The sequence below is a fragment of the Cydia amplana genome, chromosome 1 (assembly GCF_948474715.1).
Source record: "Cydia amplana chromosome 1, ilCydAmpl1.1, whole genome shotgun sequence".
NCBI lineage: Eukaryota > Metazoa > Arthropoda > Insecta > Lepidoptera > Tortricidae > Cydia > Cydia amplana.
Window position 1 is genome coordinate 12,973,465 of NC_086069.1, and position 23,026 is coordinate 12,996,490.

Sequence of the window (23,026 nt, forward strand, 5' to 3'; positions counted from 1 at the left end):
TGGCAATAAAATTTTTGACCATACCATGGACCTAGAATATTATTATAGGTTCATGGACCATACCATATACTGATGAATGACGAATAGTCGAATACTGAAACAGAACGAATAAAGGCTGCCCTCTAGCGTCGAGTAGTCAAACGAAAAAAAGAAAATGTTAAGGCGTTATAATCACAGATGGCACTACTCGGTACACAAAAACAATGAATTGAATGAAACTATTTAATATAAATAATGCTTACTGCTAAAAGCTGAAATATACCTTTTTTTATTATTTTAATACTGTGCAAAAGAAAAGAATTCTAACTAAAAAGTTGCATTCACATGGCATTACCGGCATTGCCTCACATCCGTTGAGTACCAAAGTTATTAAAAACAAATCAAACGTCAATTTTTGACACTTCTCGGTTGAAGCGCGCGGCGGGTGGTCAAACGCCTGGTGTAACAACGTGGTGTCTTATATCCTGTGATAAACATTCCTAAATCCAAAATGAAGGGGGACAAGAACGTAGACGTCCAGGCTCTTAAGGACATCGCCAACAAGCTCAGAATCGACAGCATAGTCGCCACAAATGCGTCTAAGTCCGGGTGAGTGTCTAACCTCATAGCGTCGGTACTTTCTTGACCTGTTTTGAAGGTCTAATGAAGGTTAAAAATGCGTATATTACCAATTAGATTACAATAGTTTCCATAAGGAGTTTATCTTGGTGGCTTTCTCAGCAATATTACTTACTCGATACACTCAAAATAGTAATCAAATGGTGCCTGACTTAGACCGGCCGCGTCCTGCCCGGCGGCCGCGGTTCTGGCCGGCGTTTTAAATGTGATGCAAATGAGCTCACAAGGTCAGAAGTACATTTGCCGGTGTTCCGGTGGACTTTCGACTGTAATATATGTTAGTACTACTGTTAGTTTTATAAATTATGACAGGCTTTGGATTAGGTTTGCAATCGCTAGGTTAGGACCACGTGATTGTTTTGTAGCCATGATCCAAGGCCGCCCGCTCTCTCATTTCGTTTACGATAAATACTGACTGGCTGTATCATTATGATAAGAGATATAAACACAGTTTTTAGGTAACAGTGATTCTTTATAATCAGTTCATTAAATAAGCTATCTGTGTGTAGATTATATTCAGCTTCTACATTGAAGCATGAATTCACTCTAAATTTAGATCTGAACTAAGTGTTTTGTGATTTTTTTATTCTGAAATTCATATTTGGTGAATTTTGATTCTATGAGCCTTTACATGTAGAAGTTGAAAAGCAATTCCTATCCAAATTTCCACCCTAATATTCATTGTCATAGTCCTATAATATATTAGACCAGGTTAAACATACAGGTGATGGTAGCATAGTGGTAAAGTGCCTTTCAGTTGCTGTAATATGCAAGAGTGGTAGAGAAGCAGAAAACGAATGATTATTGCAGTAGGCTATCTGTAGTTCTTAACTGATGGTCCCTGGGAATACCTGACCTGCTAGCATGAGTTGCCGGTCTGAAGTGGTCTGTGAATTATATTTATGATATTATCCATAAATCAATTACAAATTTAAGACATAAAAATACAAAGTCCGAAATTATACAATTAATTATAAATACATACCTAAAAACTAAAAATTAAACAAGCAACTAATTCTTAAAGAATAAAATACAAACTACATACAATTTCATCCATCAATATTACAAAAAAATAAATCTAAAATAACCCGTCCTGGATTGTACCTGGCTCAAAAGTCCCCATTATTCAATGGCAATGGACACCTGTTGAACCAGATACGACCCAGAGCGCGAATCGCAACCCCTTCTCACGCAAACGACGCCCTAATTCCCTGAAGAAGGAGCGAGCCTCTAAACCCCAAGGCCCGCCGTCTCAATAGCCACCAGCACAAAGTCATAAGCTGATTCAAACGCAGAGTACTTTGCGTGCTTTGACTTTGTCGCGGACTCCGCTGCCGAGCCAGCACAACCCGTAGTCTGCCTCAAATGGGATGCAGCATACGTGCTGACACACGTTGCATCCCACAAAAGGCAGCGCCCCCTCCGCCATGGAATCAAGGTCAGTCCATCAGGCCTTTTGCCGTCTGTGCGACTCAACCCCGCCGGCTCCAAAACGCACGGCACATTAGCCGATTATCCAACATAAGTATTAACTTCTAAACAGTTGATGGTCCCTGCAAAAAACTACAGCCCAATATCAACCTTTGTGCATTGTGACAAGGTTCTTGGTGACATGCCGCACACAATGGTAAAGAACTAAGAACTGCTAGTATATGATATGTTAAATTGTTACTTTTTGCAATTTACTTTTGACCTAATTTGGGTGATAATAAATTGCCAACTTGTCAATAACCTTAACTTGTCATTGATGGAGGATTGTGATTGACCAGTGACCTGAGATATAAATAAACCAATACCTATTGATAATGGGTGATATCATAAAGTCACATGTGATAGCGATTGGTTAATTAATTTGTTCATGAAGTTTTTCCACCCAAATCTGTTGAGCCATTTATTTTGTATGTTTGAGTTACAGATATTCAAACCTAACATCTGAAAAGATACAGACTCACTATCGAAGAAGATTTTTATTCACTGTATAACAGGATTACAAGTTTTTTTTGAACACCACAATGTGGCAAACAAGCAAGTTGCTCACTGTAAATGGGCTTAAAAATTAAGTAGTAAATTTAAAAGTGCAAAAATTACTGTCTTGGGTGAGACTTGAACTCACAGCCTCTGGATTCTGCTTGTTAAAAATTAAAAATTAAGTAGTGTCCAAAATCCTCAGTATTGTGGGACCAAAGAATTCGGTTGAAGAAGAAGTGTCGAAAATGTGTATTGGCAATTGGCAACATATACTTTAAGTATAAAAGGTTTATCTGTGCTGACAAGCCCCACAGTGCATATTTGTGAGCATTAGGAAATTCATAACAGAGTTTTCATGACAAAAACTGCTGATCTTGCTAGACTAAGCCTGTTTCTAAAAGTACTGAAATGTGTTATTTTCCGTTAGAGTTCCCAAGTAGTTCACATAACCTAGTTATTTAATTAATTACATAAGTTAACTACATGAAGATAATGATTACACTGTAAACCGAGTCAGTAACACTATAACTCAAGCATACAATGACATAATTACGAGTAAGTAGTAATTGTGGTCCAATCTGTTTCTGCTTGTGGGTCTTTCAATTTTTTACTTTATGGACGTCAAAAATTAGGTTCATTATCTTTCACAGTTTGTTATTCAACTGAATCATGAATATTCCTTTATCTTTTGCGTGGCCAACTTTTGTTTTGATTATTTCTGGTATAAAGTTATATAATATTGATTTTGATAGTAAAAACAAAACCACTCTAATCAATCGATTTTGTATTATCTTGTCATGGATGAATCTGTCGCATTAACCATTCTTATAGACCGCAATTTAGAGAAGAGTCTTAAATAAGTGTGCCGTGAACAAAGTTATGTACGGAACACTAAAAATTACTTTAAATGGCAACCCCCTACATGTGTAAGGGGAAGGGCAACGGCTGTGTGCGGTGTCCTAACATAAACCCATAACCCATCTAGGCTACCGGAGAGCGTCATGGTAAATTTGGTAGAATGTTCGCGATTCCATAACGTTCCCCAGACGGCATTGCGGGCAACACCGGTGTGGGTTTAGGGGCTGCTCTCCCTCTTGGTAAAAGAAAGGTAGGGGAGATGACTCCCATACAACCCTCACGGGTTCCCAGGCACAAGGCGTATGCGTAACAGAATTACCACACCGTTAAAAAAAAGGCAAGCATGAACGGAGGCAGCGGCATGAGCGTTGCCCACTGCCCTGCATTGCTTACTGCCTTAAGGGATAAACAGTATATAAGGGATAGTTTAGGAATGACGTCCTTAAAAAGGCAGTTTATAGAGTTATTGTTTGACAATTACTGCGGTAAAATCGCTAGTACTTACTCACTAGGATAGCGTGCAGTGATAATCACACTGCAGTAATAAATTTAAAATAATTAGGTACTATCCGTAGTCATCGCGTGTCTACCGCGCCTGTCTCCTAACTTTGTTAGTTAATTATCTATTTACTGAATATTTATGGACGTTAAAGTTTAGATGGTCGAATGATCTAAAAAGAATAGGAGGAGGTAAATGGACGCAAACAGGAAAAGAAAGAAACAAATGGAAAGCTATGGAGGAGGCCTACTTCAAAGGATGAGTTGAAGTTAAAGTTATGAAACCGAATTAATATATACTATGTACCAACTAACTTCACTAATAAAGGCTAATTACAATACAATTACAATTACAAATTTATGGACGAAAGTAATTATTATGGATAGCACCTTAACTATTACCTAAATGCGACAATCCAATCGAGGTGAGTTTACGTTCCTAATTAGTTAAATTAGTAAAATTGCTAAATGGGTATGCGATTACATAAACTTTAAAAATATGTACCGACGAAAAGACAGCCCGGTGTGCCTATTGCGCATATGCACACGCATGGCTACAGTATGGCATAGTCTTATGGGGGAATAGTTGCGATGCATCAAAATTATTTTTACTTCAAAAACGGTGCCTTCGAATTATTGCAAACATAGGTATTATGACAAGCTGCAAGGTGTACTTCATTCAACATAATATCTTAACTCTGCCGTCGTTATACATTTTAGAAGTAAGCACTTTCGTTAAAAACAACATTTCCCTTTTCCCGCAGTACTCTCATCCATCTAACTTACGACCCAATACAAGATTAGCCCGCCTTAACTCAAACATGAAAATGATCCACTCTGGTCTATTTGCCATGTCAGTCAATATATAGGTATAATAAAATTCCAAATTCAATACAGGTGGAAACAAAAATAAATAGATTTAAAGTGCAATTAAAGCGATATCTAATTAGCAAATCATATTATTGTATCCAAGATTTTTTAAGTGAGATCTATACCCTATACCCTCGCAGGGTTCATGTTGAAACTATACTTAACCCTAAGATACACATGAAATGCAATAAAATATATGAGTATGAGTATGGTTCAATAGAAAGTCTAATTTCAATTTAGACATTGACTTCTTCGTTTCTTCATGAGTAAGGGTCGCGACCACATGAAGTCGTGACAAAATAACGACCGTTGGTAGTTATTTTGTGCCCCAAAGCTGTCCAGTCTCCAGTCTGTACGATTTTCCGTCTTCCGTCAACAGACCACATTCAGAAGAACAATTCTGGATCTCATCAAAATGATTGTTTCATTGCAGACATCCGACATCATGCGCTTCAATGGCAGAAATCATGTCTGTCCTGTTCTTCCACACCATGCGCTACAAGATCTCCGCGCCCAGGGACCCCTCCGCCGACCGCTTCATTCTTTCCAAGGTATTTTGGAAAACATTTGCTACACTTAGCGGCGACCTTACCATGCTGCCTGAGGCACAAAATTGAGAAGAGAAAAGTGCATCCACACCGCAGTTAACTTTTGTTGAGACACACTGTGCAACAGTAAAGCTTTGGATTCCTCCGAAAACGGTGCCGTCATATTACGGCCGCTATATAGCGTTGACTGACGTCACTAGAACGTTGTCTATGTAAACAAGATGGCGCGGTTTCCTAGACGGCGTTACGTTACGTTGACTGTCAACGTAACGTAAGATGACGGCCGTCATGACCTTGTCGATAGTTTCGTGAACGTTTTATTAGATAGCGGTGACGCCATTTTGAATAAATGACACGAGATTTGAATAAATGATTCCGTACTACGATTATTTTCCTCTTCTGATGATATTTCATCCTCCAAGTAAATTATAGATGATCAAGCAAATCTTGTCAGTAGGAAAAGGCGCGAAATTCAAATTTTCTATGGGACGTTATCCCATCGCGCCTACATTTTTCAAATTTGCCGCTTTGACCTTGGTGGATGACGGTGTGTTATGACGCCGTGGTACTTTCCACATGTCGCCACCGTAAAGACGGCCGTCTTTTGCTGCCGCTATATGACGGCCGTCATATAACGGCACCGTTTTCGGAGGAATCCAAAGCTTAAGTAACTTACTTAATGTTACCGTGTTGCTCCACAAAAGTTAACTGCAGTGTGGATGCACCTTAAAGAAGCTGGTCAATGCTTACTTAACTGAGGTTATTATGCCTCATCAATATTAAACGCTCGTGTGGGTATTCATGCTAGATAATAGTTGTAATTGTAAATACGTTAACATATACTGACGACTCTGAGAAGTCTGAAATCATGTTTTGTTGGTCGATTTAGTTGGTATTGTAAATACATTTAACATATACTGACAAGTCTGAAATCATGATTTGTTGGTCTGTTTATATTTGCCTCAATTATCGTTTGCATTATAATAGGCAAAAGCAAAATACTAATTTAACATTTAGGTACACGTCTTTCATATTTCATAACACGAATACTCATATAAATTGTTTATATGAAACCACACCTTCAAGCTAATACAGTAAAATTCAAAATGGCTTATTCAGGATTGAATTTATTTTATAATAGGTAATACTTGCGTTGCACCATAGCGCGGTATAAACCAATTATATACTTTATTTCTTAAACTTTTATATTTAGTTTTCTAACGGTAACGGTAGATGTTGTTAATGGCCTCCCTAAGGAGCATGTGAAATATATGGCGGAAATATTCGCTGTCAATAAGTAAATCTTGTTGGTAGAGCGGTGGGCTTGTACCCCAGAGACGCGAGTTCCAGTCTCGTCCCAAACAGTTTCATTACCTACCGAATTAATTACCCAGGGTCACGCCGCTCCCATCCTATACGCCGCGTGGGCTGAGGCCGGCCTCTTCCCCGTGGAGGACCTCAAGAACCTCCGCAAGATCGACAACGACCTCGAGGGCCACCCCACGCCCCGCCTCAACTTCGTGGACGTGGGCACTGGCTCGCTCGGCCAGGGCCTGGCCGTGGCCGCCGGCATGGCCTACGTGGGGAAGTACTTCGACCAGACGCCCTACAGGTATGTGGCCATTAGTTAATGGACTCCACATGGACGACTAGGACCTCAAGGATTACCCTGCACTTTGCCTGAACTTAATGGACATGGACAGTGTCTAGGTCATCCTATGTTTCATTGCCATTAGAACAGCTCTGCTTATATAAAAGGATTCTGCAAACTCCTATCTTTATATTATGCTTCTGTTGTCTGTTGTACTGCGAAAGCATTGATAAATTTGTACCACTTAAATAAGTACTTATGTACATTTTGATTAGGTAACTATAACGAATGATAAAATAAATTTGTGATTAATGGTAGAATTATGGAATGTAAGTAATCAGCTGAATATGTCATGATTTTCTTAACAGAAAAACCCAATGACCAGTGTTACCTTAAAAAAAATGCAATACTAACTTTTCTATTAATTTCCTTATGTTACCAAAAAGGCACTTTACTATTATACAGTAATGCACACAGATTGTGCATTACAGACATTGGGTGCCAGAGTATGTCGTGTGTCGTACTCATGCGCTCGCCGTCGGGCGTCGTGGCCAGTAGCACTCGGACAACCACATCCTACTAAAACCACATCCTACATAATATACAGTTTCATTAAACATTTTTTTACAAAGACCACTGATACCGACACAGCAATCACACAGTGGCATATTTTATGATATCATATATATTCAAATTTATTACCATACTTATTTTCTTAAAATCATAATAAACAAATAGCAGGCCTTAAGCAATCCACTGTTAATTTTACCTAGCTAAAATTAACAGTGCCTTAAAAGTCTACTTAATACCGCCTGTGGCAATATCCTACAAACCTTTTGCATCTTAATTAACACTTTATGAAGCTTATTAAACAATCTCGTTATTACCAAATGTACTGAAAAAAGCTCTTGATCAGGGTGTACTGCCTGGTGGGAGACGGCGAGGCCGCTGAGGGCAGCATCTGGGAGTCGCTGCACTTCGCCAGCCACTACAAGCTAGACAACCTGGTGGTCATCTTCGACGTCAATCGACTCGGCCAGTCGGAACCCACCTCGCTGCAGCATCACGTGAGTTTGCAACACTATTGTAAGCAAACGTACACAAGGGATTTACAACCTTATCGTAAATGTGAACAAGGGCAGCATCTGGGAGTCGCTGCACTTCGCCAGCCACTACAAGCTAGACAACCTGGTGGTCATCTTCGACGTCAACCGACTCGGCCAGTCGGAACCCACCTCGCTGCAGCATCACGTGAGTTTGCAACACTATTGTAAGGAAACGTACACAAGGGATTTACAACCTTATCGTAAATGTGAACAAGGGCAGCATCTGGGAGTCGCTGCACTTCGCCAGCCACTACAAGCTAGACAACCTGGTGGTCATCTTCGACGTCAACCGACTCGGCCAGTCGGAACCCACCTCGCTGCAGCATCACGTGAGTTTGCAACACTATTGTAAGGAAACGTACACAAGGGATTTACAACCTTATCGGAAATGTGAACAAGGGCAGCATCTGGGAGTCGCTGCACTTCGCCAGCCACTACAAGCTAGACAACCTGGTGGTCATCTTCGACGTCAACCGACTCGGCCAGTCGGAACCCACCTCGCTGCAGCATCACGTGAGTTTGCAACACTATCGTAAGGAAACGTACACAAGGGATTTACAACCTTATCGGAAATGTGAACAAGGGCAGCATCTGGGAGTCGCTGCACTTCGCGAGCCACTACAAGCTAGACAACCTGGTGGTCATCTTCGACGTCAACCGACTCGGCCAGTCGGAACCCACCTCGCTGCAGCATCACGTGAGTTTGCAACACTATCGTAAGGAAACGTACACAAGGGATTTACAACCTTATCGTAAATGTGAACAAGGGCAGCATCTGGGTGACTACATTTCGCGAGCCACTAAAAGCTAGACAATCTGGGGCCTGCTTCACAAAAGTTTGTAATTTGTACGACAATCAGAAGTTTATTTTTAGTAAAAGGTATTGAAGTGACTACTGCTTTTTTACTACATCTTTTTTTTTAGAATCAGGCCCCGGCCAATCTTCAACCGGTTTGACCAGTTGGAACCAAAACACTGGGCCAGTTTTCTGGTCCAATCAAAATGATAGTTAACAATATTTGAGGCGATATGAGACTACAATATTTTTTGCACAGTAAGAAAGCGGCAACTAGTCACAATTTCACCAGTTATCGTAGACATGCTGTGCTATAGATATTGATTATGAATGTATGCACCACTACAATGCAGCGATTCACAGTACTATATATTGTGAATTGCAATCGAGTGGTGCAAGAGCAAACCGTGCGTCGTACTCATGCGCCCGCCGTCGGACGACGTGGTCAGTAGCGTTCGAACACTTTTCATAAACCAATATAGAAGTCCAGACACCCTTTGAATGTAGAATTGCTCAACGTCTGTACAGTTCCGATTACTAGTATATAGGCTTATTGTCACATTTCTTCGATATAGTTATGAATATTACAGGAAAAGTTAAGTAATATACCTGGCGGCCTAGCCAAGGTGACGGTCGCTTGCGCTTCACTTTCGAATCGCTTTGTGTCTCTCTATCACTCTTCCATATTAGTGCGACAGTGACAGTTGCGTTTCGATCGCTACGGAGCGTAAGCGATTGGCACGTTGGCTACGCGGCCTGTATGAATACGCGAATTCAGAAGCGTTTAAGGCTTCAAATGTAATAATACATTCACAGTAACTTTCTATTGTATGTATCAGGAAAACTTATTACGTTTTTTTTTTTCAAAGTGTTCATATCGGTTTTAACCAATAATATGTTTCTCTTCACTGAGCCAGCAAGCTTATTCTGCCAGCAACTTCAAATCACACTACAAATAATAGTACATTATTGTCGAGGTTCGGAAGTAGCTACTTGCAGGCTGAGGATTCGTTTTAAACGGACGACCTTGGGAGTCCGTTTAATTGAATCCGAAGCCAGCAAGTAGCCTTCCAGCCGAGTCATATATAGTGCTTTTCTCAAAAATGGTGCAAGAAATAGAAATATTTTACAGAACTTACAGAAGCAACATTCTAATTGTCACAGAAAAAATACAACCATTAAAAAAATTTGCTTGCCGCCTTTAAAAAAAAAAGAAGTGTATTTTTCTGCTGAAAATACGCCAACCTATTTGAGACACCTAAATAATCGCGGTACCAACATTAAGCCTGTAACAGACTATCGCACCGCACCGCGACCTTGGAGCGTCGCACCCATAAGTGAGAGCGAGAAAGAGATATCTGTTTCACCCATAAGTGAGAGGGAGAAAGAGATATCTGTTTCTCGCTCTCACTTATGGGTGCGACGCTCCATGGTCGCGGTGCGGTGCGATAGTCTGTTATAGGCTTTATAATAATAATAATATAAGTGCTGATCATCTGTTTGGCTGTTTAAGGGACCTATGCCTTCATTTGATATGGCCATTTAAAGTTTTAAAAAGTTTGGAACTCGTTAAATAATGGAATTTGTATGCGACATTGCAGTCCCGAAATCGAGACTGCAATGTTTTTAACTTTTTAATTTTTTGAATGACCATAAACTACGCACTTCGCGACCTATTTTTTAACCGGCAACGTCGACTTTGCCGTCCATTTTTGAGAAAAGTACTTTCTCTGGCCAGGTGGAAGTATACGACGCTCGGCTGAAGTCGTTCGGCTTCCACTCGCTAGTTGTCGACGGGCACGACGTGACCGAGCTGGTGAAGGCCTTCGACGAGGCCGCGACCGTCTCCGGCAAGCCCACGGCGCTCGTCGCCAAGACCTTCAAGGGCAAGGGCTTCCCCGGCATCGAGGATCTCGAGAACTGGCATGGAAAGGCTCTTGGCGCTGATGGCGAGAAGGTCATCAAGGTTAGTTTATTTAAAACTCTTCATTAATATTACAATGTTTATTTATTAACGGATTTGTTACATGCTCGAAACAAAAGAAAAATACTGAAGAAGATACTGGTACCTATCAGCAAATTCCTCAAAATCATCAATCACCAGATTTTCCCCAATATAGTATACAAAATGATTCTAAGGAATGGGGAGTGATGATTATTTTGTATATCATTGGATTTACTCCTTAACAAGGATCGTAAGGCATGATATTGTGGAAGAAACTTACATGTGTAAAGTAGACCAGTGCTGGCCTGTTTATCAGAAGCTTGTAACTTGTAATACAACCAAAGCTGTCAAAAAGGGACTTCCACTTGTATTACAAGTTACAAGCTTTTGATAAACAGGGCACAGGTAGTCAACTCTTAAAGAATCTTCTGAATCTTAATGTTGCATTTACTCTCAAACTTCTATCTACAAATTATATACCTACTGCACTACATTATTTATACCGCAGTGTACACAGATTGTGCATTGCAACTAAGTAGTGCTAGAGTAAACCGTGCGTCGTACTCACGCGTCCGCCGTCGGGCGAAGTGGCCAGTAGCGTTCGGACACTAAACACAATTGCTGCACCAATTGTTTTGTTCAGCCCGATGCATAGATGGTAGGATCCTAATGGATGCATCCGTGAGGGACAAAACATAGGTAATGCGACACTGATTGATCGAATTTATTTGTTGCCCACCATAATCCATACTAATTTATGGTGGGGAATAAAAAAAAAGTGAGACTGTGACAACGACAAACAGTAATAGCGCTTTCGCTGCTACTCCTACGAAAGATACATAAGACTATCCCGTTTGGTCATTTCCCCCCACCCCTCTGATCCAGTTAAAATACTAGATTCATGGCTCGATACCAAAACCAACGTTTAACGAGCTCTTTTTACCCTACAGCACCTGCAGTCGCAGATCAAGAACAACACAATCTCGCTGAAGCCCAAGGCGCCGCTAGCGGAGGCGCCGCGCGTCCACATCGGCGACATCACGCTGTCGTCTCCGCCCGCGTACAAACAGGGCGAGCAGGTCGCCACCCGCCTCGCTTATGGCACCGCGCTCAAGAAGATCGCCGACACCAACCTGAGGTGAGACACTCATTCATACAACCAGTACTGCTGGATGTAACTCGCCGATGAACTTACTACTTAAAAATAAAAAAACCGGCCAAGTGCGAGTCGGACTCGCGCACGGAGGGTTCCGCACCATCAACAAAAAATAGAGCAAAACAAGCAAAAAAACGGTCACCCATCCAAGTACTGACCCCGCCCGACGTTGCTTAACTTCGGTCAAAAATCACGTTTGTTGTATGGGAGCCCCACTTAAATCTTTATTTTATTCTGTTTTTAGTATTTGTTGTTATAGCGGCAACAGAAATACATCATCTGTGAAAATTTCAACTGTCTAGCTATCACGGTTCGTGAGATACAGCCTGGTGACAGACGGACAGACGGACGGACGGACAGCGGAGTCTTAGTAATAGGGTCCCGTTTTTACCCTTTGGGTACGGAACCCTAAAAAGTAACCTCGACTAGATTAGGGAGAGGACCTCTGATGCTCGCGAGGGTTCGTACCTGGTGCAAAGGTTGGCCATCGCTATCCAACGTGGCAACGCGGCCAGTGTGATGGGCACTTGCATCCGTTACAGCTCGCAGAGGTCTTTTTTAGATTAGTTTATTCGTTAATTTAGATATTTTTAAGTTTTTTTTTCAGGACTGTATATACCATTAAAGAAATTTGCCGAATCCTCAACTTGATCTTAGTATTTCGATTACTATACCAATTTTATAGGTTGTTGCTCATAGGGATGTAATATTTACTGGTTCTTAATTATTTCAGAGTAATTGCTCTCGACGGTGACACTAAGAACTCGACCTTCAGTGACAAACTTCGCAACGCGTACCCTGAGAGGTAAGATTATGAGTAGCATTTTTCCTCATCTTTAGTTAGAAAACTGTATTCATTTCAAATGTAATACCTAAGATATGAACTGTCGGGCCCAGCAGTAAAGCCCCGTGTCCTGTCAAATCCCACGATATGACGTCACCATAAGCGTAGCGGCTCATATATGAGCCGTGGGAGCTGACGAGTTAATGGCGCAAAGTGTAAATGTCTACTTTAAATTTCCAATTCGGGCCAAAAGGTGGCAGACCCTTTAACGTGTACTGTCCCTATAATTGTTACGAACATTTTAACTCTTTAACCGCCAAAGATGACAACTGACGCGCTCGTCTACAGCCCAATACCAACCTTCGTGCATTCCAACAAGGTTCACGATGACGCGCCAATCACAATAGGCGTGGCGTTTAAAAAGTCCACTAGACTATAAACTCTTCAATACTATTTAGTATAATGGATCATGTTAACTCACTTCATTTCAGCACGAAGTTACAAACATGAACACTATTTAAATGTTTCAGATACATCGAGTGCTTCATCGCGGAGCAGAACCTGGTGGGCGTGGCCACCGGTGCCGCCTGCCGCGACCGCACCGTCGCTTTCGTCTCCACTTTCGCTGCCTTCTTCACCAGGACCTTCGACCAGGTCTGTATATGTGACGTTCCACGGCAAAAGGTACCTTATGGCAGTTGGCGCTTACGTCGCATAGCGCCGCAATAATAATAGCGCGCGGCGGCGGAGCGGCGTTAATAATAGCGTAAGCGCCAACGGCCATAAGGTACCTTTATCCGTGGGACGTCACATATGAATTATAAGTTCTTTATAAACTAACGGTATCCAGTACATGAATGTGGGTCAATCAACTATTTCTTGTTTTTATTCTGTCCCATCAGCGAGGAGACAATAGCAGCATAGATTTTTAGAAGAACTGCCGTACCATGTTCTACTAACATGCTCAGTAGATGTCCCATTATGGAAAGGTCTTATAACTACCATAAAATGCATTTGGTTCATTTAAATACGAAAAACCTATAATTTTAAGAGTGACTCAGGAGACCGCAACCATAGCGACGTGTGACAAGAAAAAGTTGATTAACCCATGTACAGAGAGCTGCAAAAGAGCAAATGACGAACCAAACTTGTTTTTACAGCAAAGATAGTAGTAGTAACTTTAGTAAATGTTTTTGTGAATGCATTTTATTTTGACATGTAAAATTTAATGTACATTTTCAATAAGAAATAAATTAATCTAATCTAATCAGATCCGCATGGGCGCCATCAGCCAGAGCAACATCAACCTGGTGGGCTCGCACTGCGGCGTCAGCATCGGCGAGGACGGGCCCTCGCAGATGGGGCTCGAGGACCTGGCGCTGTTCCGCGCCGTGCCAACCGCCACCGTCTTCTACCCCTCGTGAGTACAATGTTGCAGATCCGCATGGGCGCCATCAGCCAGAGCAACATCAACCTGGTGGGCTCGCACTGCGGCGTCAGTATCGGCGAGGACGGGCCCTCGCAGATGGGGCTCGAGGACCTCGCGCTGTTCCGCGCCGTGCCAACCGCCACCGTCTTCTACCCCTCGTGAGTACAATGTTGCAGATCCGCATGGGCGCCATCAGCCAGAGCAACATCAACCTGGTGGGCTCGCACTGCGGCGTCAGTATCGGCGAGGACGGGCCCTCTCAGATGGGGCTCGAGGACCTGGCGCTGTTCCGCGCCGTGCCAACCGCCACCGTCTTCTACCCCTCGTAAGTACAATGTTGCAGATCCGCATGGGCGCCATCAGCCAGAGCAACATCAACCTGGTGGGCTCGCACTGCGGCGTCAGCATCGGCGAGGACGGGCCCTCGCAGATGGGGCTCGAGGACCTGGCGCTGTTCCGCGCCGTGCCAACCGCCACCGTCTTCTACCCCTCGTAAGTACAATGTTGCAGATCCGCATGGGCGCCATCAGCCAGAGCAACATCAACCTGGTGGGCTCGCACTGCGGCGTCAGTATCGGCGAGGACGGGCCCTCGCAGATGGGGCTCGAGGACCTGGCGCTGTTCCGCGCCGTGCCAACCGCCACCGTCTTCTACCCCTCGTAAGTACAATGTTGCAGATCCGCATGGGCGCCATCAGCCAGAGCAACATCAACCTGGTGGGCTCGCACTGCGGCGTCAGTATCGGCGAGGACGGGCCCTCGCAGATGGGGCTCGAGGACCTCGCGCTGTTCCGCGCCGTGCCAACCGCCACCGTCTTCTACCCCTCGTAAGTACATCATAAACCTGGTTGACCACAAAGTATGGTCCTTCAAATATGAGGTCAAAGATTTTGGGCGTCAACCCTTTGTTATGCTTTGTTTTCCTAGGATAGCGGTGCCGTTATATAGCGGCCGTCTCCGTACAAATACTACGACATCCATATTTAGCCGTATTATTTAGTATGGAGACGGCCGCTATATGACGGCACCGCTATCCTAGGAAATCCGATCTTAAGTGGCAAGATTCTTCGTAATCATTGTAAATATAAACTGACAATGTCAACAGCTGTGTTTATGCTTAACCCTTAAGTTTCGCCATTTCCAGCGGATTGACACTTCATTATTTTGGTAAAACTTTCACATGACACGTGGAGAGCAATAAGCCCTTGTACTAGAAAACTTTTATATAATTCTAAACTGCACTACATTATTTATATTGCAGTGTACACAAATTGTCCATTGCAACTAAGTGGTGCTAGAGTAAACTGTGCGTCGTACTCACGCGCCCGCCGTCGGGTGACGTGGTCAGTAGCGTTCGAACAAACTTTCCAAGATATTGTAAAGTTGAGTATGAATCAGATATGTGAGAAAAAATCCAACGATAAAAAATTTCGCAACTAAGTAGCATTGGGGCCCTTTTCTCAAAAGCTTGTAACTTGTAATACAAGTGGATGTCACTTTGTGACAGCTTTTGTTAGAAAGAACTTCCACTTATATTACAAGTTACAAGCTTTTGATAAACCGGTCCCTGTAGGACAGTTATCACTGATTCAAATCAGCAAATTACATTTACCTATTTCTATTTACCCTTTAAAGTCTTTAAACGTCAGATATTAGAAGTGATTCATTACACTGCAACCTTGTTACTACAAGGAAATCAATACTATTGATGCACCGGATATCCGATTACTATTCGGTATCAGGCCTATCCGGCCGTTATTTTAGTATCCGGCCGGATACCGAATAGTAAAATTAACACATTTTCGCGTATTAAGCATCTTCTTTGTCCACTTCATAATACTTCCAAAGCGGAGATCTTTTTGTAGCCATTTTTCATAACTATGCTAACGACACAGTAGATAAAAATGAATACGTAACCAATGTCACACAATGCACTTATTTGTTTCCACAAAAATACGCGCGCGCACTTGTAACTATAAACGAACTTACTACGTAATGACATGATAAAACTCGTTACGATCCTAGAAATGTGTCCGCGCGAACTTTCACTACGAAACAGTACGGTTACCATCAGTTTGTCACACATAAACGCCGTCGAGAACGTAATTTACTTTCTTAAAATGTTTCTTGAGCAATAGATGTTGTAATTTCCAGTGACGCCGTGTCGACGGAGCGCGCCGTGGAGCTGGCCGCCAACACCAAGGGCATCTGCTACATCCGCACCTCCCGCCCCAACACCACCATGCTCTACCCCAACGACGAGGTCTTCAAGGTCAGTCGACTTTCATTCTACTATAGACTACCTATATAGTACGGCTCTTCTCAGGTGAACTTTTCGCTTCGAACCTTAATCTTTCAAACAAAGGCCATTGTCTCTATTATCGCAAAGCCGCTAGCTCCCGACTTAGCACGTGCCAGTACAACATTCATATTGAAAAACAACCGGTATCGTTATAGTATTAAGGTTCAAATTTAATGTCACTGATATTCTAGATATTACGTTTTGGTAGTGTAGGACGATAGACCGTCCCGAAGCGATACGGCACTCATATTATTTTGATACTTAGTGTGGTGTTAAAAATGAAACATGGTTATTTATTATATTGTTTTATTTAAATTATTAGCTTGCGGTGGTAAATGTAATAATTTACAAAGATGCAGCCGCAACGTAGCCGATTACGTAGTCAGCGGCGAACAATCTTGTTTTTCAAGAGAACAAGACAAGGTTTACTTATGTGCAAATAATTCTGGATAACTGGCCACTGAATAAGACGATGCGTACTCAGAAAGCGAGTTTATTTAGACTCACCCGAAAACTTTTTTACGATGAAAAGTTGGCGTACTTTGCATGATTAGGTACTTTAGAATCTAAAGTTTAGATGGACACTAAATTATGTGACTCAACAGACTATTTCGTCATTGAATGTATATTTATGAAAATGATCTGGCAAGAAGTTGGGTATACTTCCGTGGTTGCAGTGACAATGCAATAATATGTTATTTATAAGCTTGTTAAAATTGTAGGTATATTTAAATAACTTCGTTGTGTTTCAGGTCGGACAAGCTAAGGTCGTCCGTCAGTCTCCCAAGGACCAGGTTCTGCTGATCGGCGCCGGCATCACGCTGCACGAGTCCGTCGCCGCCGCGGAGGCGCTCAAGGCTGAAGGTATTATTTACCACCTTAATATCTACTTAGTCATAAAGTTGCTTTTTCTCCAATATGCTCGGAAATGTTCACCTTATTGTAGCAAAAATAGTACAGGAAGTTATTGTCAAACTCTAATTTAAAAAAATCAAACTATCGCTGTCCTGTTCTAGCGGACGGGAATGAAAAAAACACTACAGTAATAACTTATTACTGTAGTGTTTTTTACTTTTTAAAAATAAAAAACGCAAACGCCAATTATTAAAGCCGCGAGCCGCGTCTACACGACCCGATCAGCTATCATTTCAAGCTATACGATAGAGTGAGATAGTGAGATAAACGACCTTACTTGTCTCGTTCTTACAAGACCGTTGTGCTCGTGTATGATCGTGCGAATACTGCTTAATAAAATCAAAGATTATTTTTATATTTTTTTAAGGATCTCATCCGTGTACATAAAGTTTATATAGTTTGTCAAAGGACTTTCTCATTTCAAACATAGACAGAGAGAATCATACTATCTTTGTCTTTCACTAGTACTAGTACCCAAAAGAAAAGGATAGGTATAGTTTTCCTGGTTCTTACTGACTGACAAATTGGTTTGACTAACTATATTGCACAATTATATTGAATGAACGAATATTGAATGGTACTGAATGGCAGAATAACTTTGTGACCTTAACTTTTAAAAATTAATTTAGAGGGAAATTGTTTTGACATTTTTGATGTGAAGGTTCGATTTGAGTCATGCTTGATGCTTAAATAATTACTATTTTACCTTATTTCCTCGCATGTTTGGAGAAAAGCACTATATATGCCTCGGCAGGAATAGCAATTCGTGGATTCGTCTTCTTTGTCGGACTCCGCTTCGCGTCGTCCGACAAAATCGAAACTCATCCACGAATTGCCCTTTCCCGGCCTCTGCAATAATGTACTATTAACAATCAATCCAAGCACGACGATGCCTGGTTTTCTCATTAAAAGAAAAACGCATGAGGCGCCACGAGCACGCCTCCAACCCCCGCCCAATGATATTATATAACTATAGATAGGTTATACTCATACTTAAGGAGCACAAAAAATACTTCCATATTTATTTCTGTGCCTACGAAGAAATCTGTTATTTTTGATTAATTTACTCATCCCATCCATCTTTGTCACACTCGTTGTCAAACATAAGGTCGTTTCTTTCTCTTTCGGTGGGCGGGAGCTCGTTAGCACGTGTACATTTCTCGCTTGTCCAGCCGCGACTAAAGACAACTTGTCCAATTTGTCACAAGGTACGCGCTTCAATTTTGGAACGCCTATAACCTATCTTGAGTTATAAATCATTGCCCCCGCCCACCTGGGGGAGCATACACCTGCTGCGTGTGTGGCCGAGGGATCCTCTCGTATAAGGCTTTACAGCCTCGAACTTAAGTGTCGTAACCGAGATGCTGCTTAAACATCTGACACAGATGGTAAAAGCCTATTATTATTATCTACTTAGTCATAAAAGTACTGGTAGTGATCCATCAATAATCCTTGAAGCACTGCGTCGTTACAGCGGCATACTTAATTAGTGTGTAGCATTGACGCGGTGCTAGAGCAAACCGTGCGTCGTACTCACGCGCCCGCCGTCGAGCGACGTGGTCAGTAGCGTTCGGACATAGGTATTCAAAATAAACAACTTTCAATGCGTGTTGGAGTTAGCCTTGTTAATAACTATTTCAAATCTGTAGCGTAAGTAGTCGATATTTAGCGATGTGACAGACAGTGAGATAGAGTCGCACCATAAGGGTCCCTTTTTACCTTTTTTGGGTATGGAACCACCTTTTAACCTTTTACATACGTGCTCCGTGAACAAATTGTTTTATGTAGCACTAAAAAACGAACAGCAGATCACTAGGCGTAGATAATGTACTTCTTTTACCTGCCTAAACAAGCCAGTAAGAACTGAAAAATGTAAAGTATTACTTTAAATAAATAAATAAAATAAATATTAATTGACATTTTTACACAAGTTGACTAAGCCCCACGGTAAGCTCAAGAAGGCTTGTGTTGTGGGTACTCAGACAATGATAGATATAATATACAAATACTTAAATACATAGAAAACAACCATGACTCAGGAACAAATATCTGTGCTCATCACACAAATAAATGACCTTACTTACAGAAACTTTTAAACTTTGAAAGAACAATGTGTATAAAAGGCACACAAAATCCTTCGTCTAAAAGTATGATGGCGTATAACAATTGAATATTGTTTGTAGGCATCAACGCCCGCGTGCTGGACCCGTTTACCATCAAGCCGCTGGACGAAGCGGCCGTGCTGGACAACGCGCGCGCCTGCGGCGGCCGTATCGTCGTCGTGGAAGACCACTATCAAGCCGGTGAGTTGCATTCGCACGTCTTAACCTTTTTCAACTAAAAATAACTTGTAGATTTTCAAGATGTCGATTTCATTTTTGGAAATTTCGATCCACCGCCTTTTTGATTTCCTATGTCGTTCTTCAGTAATATATATGTATGATAGGTGTCTCAGTTACTGCTACGTCATGCTCTTTATCGGTGTTGATTTTGAAAATTAAACACAGTATATTTTTAAATTTACAACCGCCATCGAGGGATCCAAAATCTAAACTATTATCCGATTATACGTCCGAAAATCCCGTAAACGATTTCCATTTGCACAATATTATTCATTTCTATTCGTAAGTCTAAATTATTTCGCCCCGGATTCGATACGCCCCCGCTCACCAACGATCGGCGTAATCTTGAATAATAAGAGCGAGCAACGATTCCAGGAGGCATTGGGGAAGCGGTGCTGTCGGCGGTGGCGCTGCAGCGCGACGTGGTGGTGAAGCACGTGTTCGTAGCCAAGGTGCCGCGCTCCGGGCCGCCCGCCGCGCTGCTCGACAAGTACGGCATCTCCGCGCCGCACATCGCCAGCGCCGCCAAGGCCGTGCTCAAGGCCTAGGCGAGCCCCCCCCCCCCCCCCCCCTCCGTCACCGCGAGAATCGACAAATGGGCAAATCATCGGGTTATTCCCACTAGTTACCACCAAGTTGTTAACAGTGGTAACTACTGGGAATTTTTTTCCCACCGTTTACCACTGGTAACTACTGGGAAAAATTATTCCCAGTAGTTAGCACCAACTCGGTTTAGTGGTAACTACTGGGAATTTTTATTCCCAGTAGTTACCACCAAAATTTTGTTAGAGTTAAATACTAATAAAAATAGTATAGTATAAATATATAGTGATTTTGAATTGCCTAATAAAATCACTTGAAAAATAATATAAATGGATTATTAAATTTATCTTACATATTTTATAGTTTTTGTACTAGTACCGGTTAAACTGTTTCAATATTCTTGGTCACGTTTAAGGCAGTTTACTAAAACACTAATCGACTTATAATTGTTTATTAAATCACTCTATATTTATACTATACTATTTTATAAAGTTTTTATTACTATTTAACTCTAACAAAATGTTGGTGGTAACTACTGGGAATAAAAGTTCCCAGTAGTTACCACTAAACCAACTTGGTGGTAACTACTAGGAATAATTTTTCCCAGTAGTTACCAGTGGTAAAAGGTGGGAAAAAATTCTCAGTAGTTACCACTGGTAACAACTTAGTGGTAACTAGTGGGAATAACCCAAATCATCACACGGTAATATTTCCCGGGCCTTCGAAGGCCGCACTGATCGGCCTTTTACGCACCCGTCGTTCGCTTTCTGATTCTCGTGGAACGTATGACTTGCCAAGATTCACAAAGTGTCAAATAGATAGTCGCGAGCGGGTTCAATTGTTATCGTTTTATCGGAACTCCACAGACTGAAAATACAGTGAAAAATAGGGACCATTATTTTCGGTCGCTTTATATGTGATTGATGTTAAATCTGCTCATTTGAAAACCGTCAAACGACCCGCCTACTCGCGGCTTAAATTCACAATTTTTTTTTGTTTGTTCCGATCATCATTGATAACATTCCTGTTATTTTACCACATTCCGAGCGTAATTTTCTAATTTGAATCTAGTTCCTAAGCAATTAAGGTGGACTGTCCTACACTGATCCAATGAGCTTATTTGCTCAACCCGGTTGTTTCATTACATGTATACATCGATATAATCTGTGACTTGAAATGTTATTTTTATACATCATTGTTATTCAGTGCCTTAATTAATTTCGACTGAATACTTTAAATCATTTATATGGCAACTTTTAAGTCTCTTACGATCTCTAATTTTGCTATATAAATTCAGTCGGGATTTTAGTATAGCTATAATCTAATAAGAATGCACGAGGTACGCAGACTGTTGAATGTTTTGGAAAGATTTTTACGATTTGCTTAGCTTGTAAGGAAAATTTACTATTTGTTATATTGCAATCATGAGGTGTGTGAAGGTATAAGGGGCACATGCCTGGTTTTGAGTAACCTCGGGTTAATAGTAACCCATAGGGGTTTCCTTCCTTTGTTATGTTACAGAAATCATACAAAATATGATTAGATCAAATGTTTAATTGGTATATTACATTCCCGTTGCATTTTGTTTTTCTTTCATTTATCACAGAACTATGTTTTCTGTAATAAATAATATATAAAGTACAAAACGTGGTTTTATTATAAAACAGTTCATATTAATCTATTAAATGTTATATTAACAACCAAGTAAAATCTTAACACTAATGACTAGAATAACTCTGTTTGATTCTGTATGTACATTTATCCGAGAACACGATGAGAGTTTACTGAAGCTACAACCAATACGGTTTTTAAAAAATAAACAAATATCGTTTCAACCACTTATGTGAGGTAAATATTGATAATGAATAGATAGTTATAATAAAGGTTTGCTGCAACTGTAACCCAAATATCTTGTTCCATTTTAAGTAGGTACATTAAATACAAGGGTTAGAAAGTTTGCAGACGTTCATACAAAATTAATTTAAATACAATGGAACTGTAAACACGTTCAGCTGTGAATGCAGCTTTAGTAAACTCTCATTAACGCTTATTTAAATAATACTACGTTAGAGGTGTCAAATGACTAGTTTCATTAGTTTTCTATGTCTACATAAATAATTGTACTCTAGTTATTTGTACCCTCACAACAACATTAGATTTTAAAAGGCACATACAAATTTCTCACTAATTCATATCCCTTCATCTGTGGGAAAGCACGACAGGCTTGATCAACTTTGCTACCTAATCAACGTAAATATAAGACACGGGTAAAAATAAGACGTAAGTTTTTAACACTCAAAAACTTATTATATTTCATTCCTATTACATTTAAAAAGTTTACACACAGGGCTTCTTTTTAAATAGGTTTAAAGTAGAATAAGTTTTTGAGTGTTAAAAACTAAGTGCCAGTTGCACCATCCGCACTTGACACACTGATCAACGTCACCCGGCGCGCCGCGGCGGTTTACTTTCCATAAGGTAAAATTTTGCAAACCCTTTAACGATAACAGTTTGGTGCAACCGGCCTAAGTCTTATTATTTCTCTTATTTACCCCACCTGACCCTATATAAAATTCAAAATTGCTTGGACCCTCGGGCCCGTTCACAGCTGAGGGGCAAAGATGTTTAACCATATCATCATATTCTTTCAAGCAAAGTTTTAAAATTCACAACACAGGTAACGAAATTTAACAAAGCACAAGTGTAAAAGGTAAACTATGAATTGTATTAAACAATGTCCATAAAGTTTAAGGCAATA

General features: G+C 41.1%; 1 protein-coding gene across 1 annotated transcript; it reads left to right on the forward strand.

The window, feature by feature from the left end:
• The first annotated feature begins 384 nt into the window (after window positions 1–384).
• Window positions 385–20,290, forward strand: LOC134648672 (transketolase-like protein 2). The gene is made up of 13 exons (XM_063503172.1): window positions 385–588; window positions 5,246–5,363; window positions 6,755–6,972; window positions 7,868–8,018; window positions 10,592–10,819; window positions 11,749–11,936; window positions 12,688–12,759; window positions 13,269–13,392; window positions 14,010–14,158; window positions 16,321–16,438; window positions 17,221–17,332; window positions 19,567–19,686; window positions 20,101–20,290. The coding sequence occupies exons 1-13, from the start codon at window positions 491–493 to the stop codon at window positions 20,271–20,273; spliced, it is 1,869 nt and encodes a 622-aa protein (XP_063359242.1). The 5' UTR covers window positions 385–490; the 3' UTR covers window positions 20,274–20,290.
• Window positions 20,291–23,026: the final 2,736 nt, after the last annotated feature.

Bases quoted from the DNA above. Each gene is read 5' to 3' on its own strand.
- LOC134648672 (XM_063503172.1), top strand. From the start codon at position 491: ATGAAGGGGGACAAGAACGTAGACGTCCAGGCTCTTAAGGACATCGCC. The intron at 589-5,245 runs GTGAGTGTCTAA...GTTTCATTGCAG, and splicing joins ACAAATGCGTCTAAGTCCGG to ACATCCGACATCATGCGCTT. The intron at 19,687-20,100 runs GTGAGTTGCATT...CAACGATTCCAG, and splicing joins GGAAGACCACTATCAAGCCG to GAGGCATTGGGGAAGCGGTG.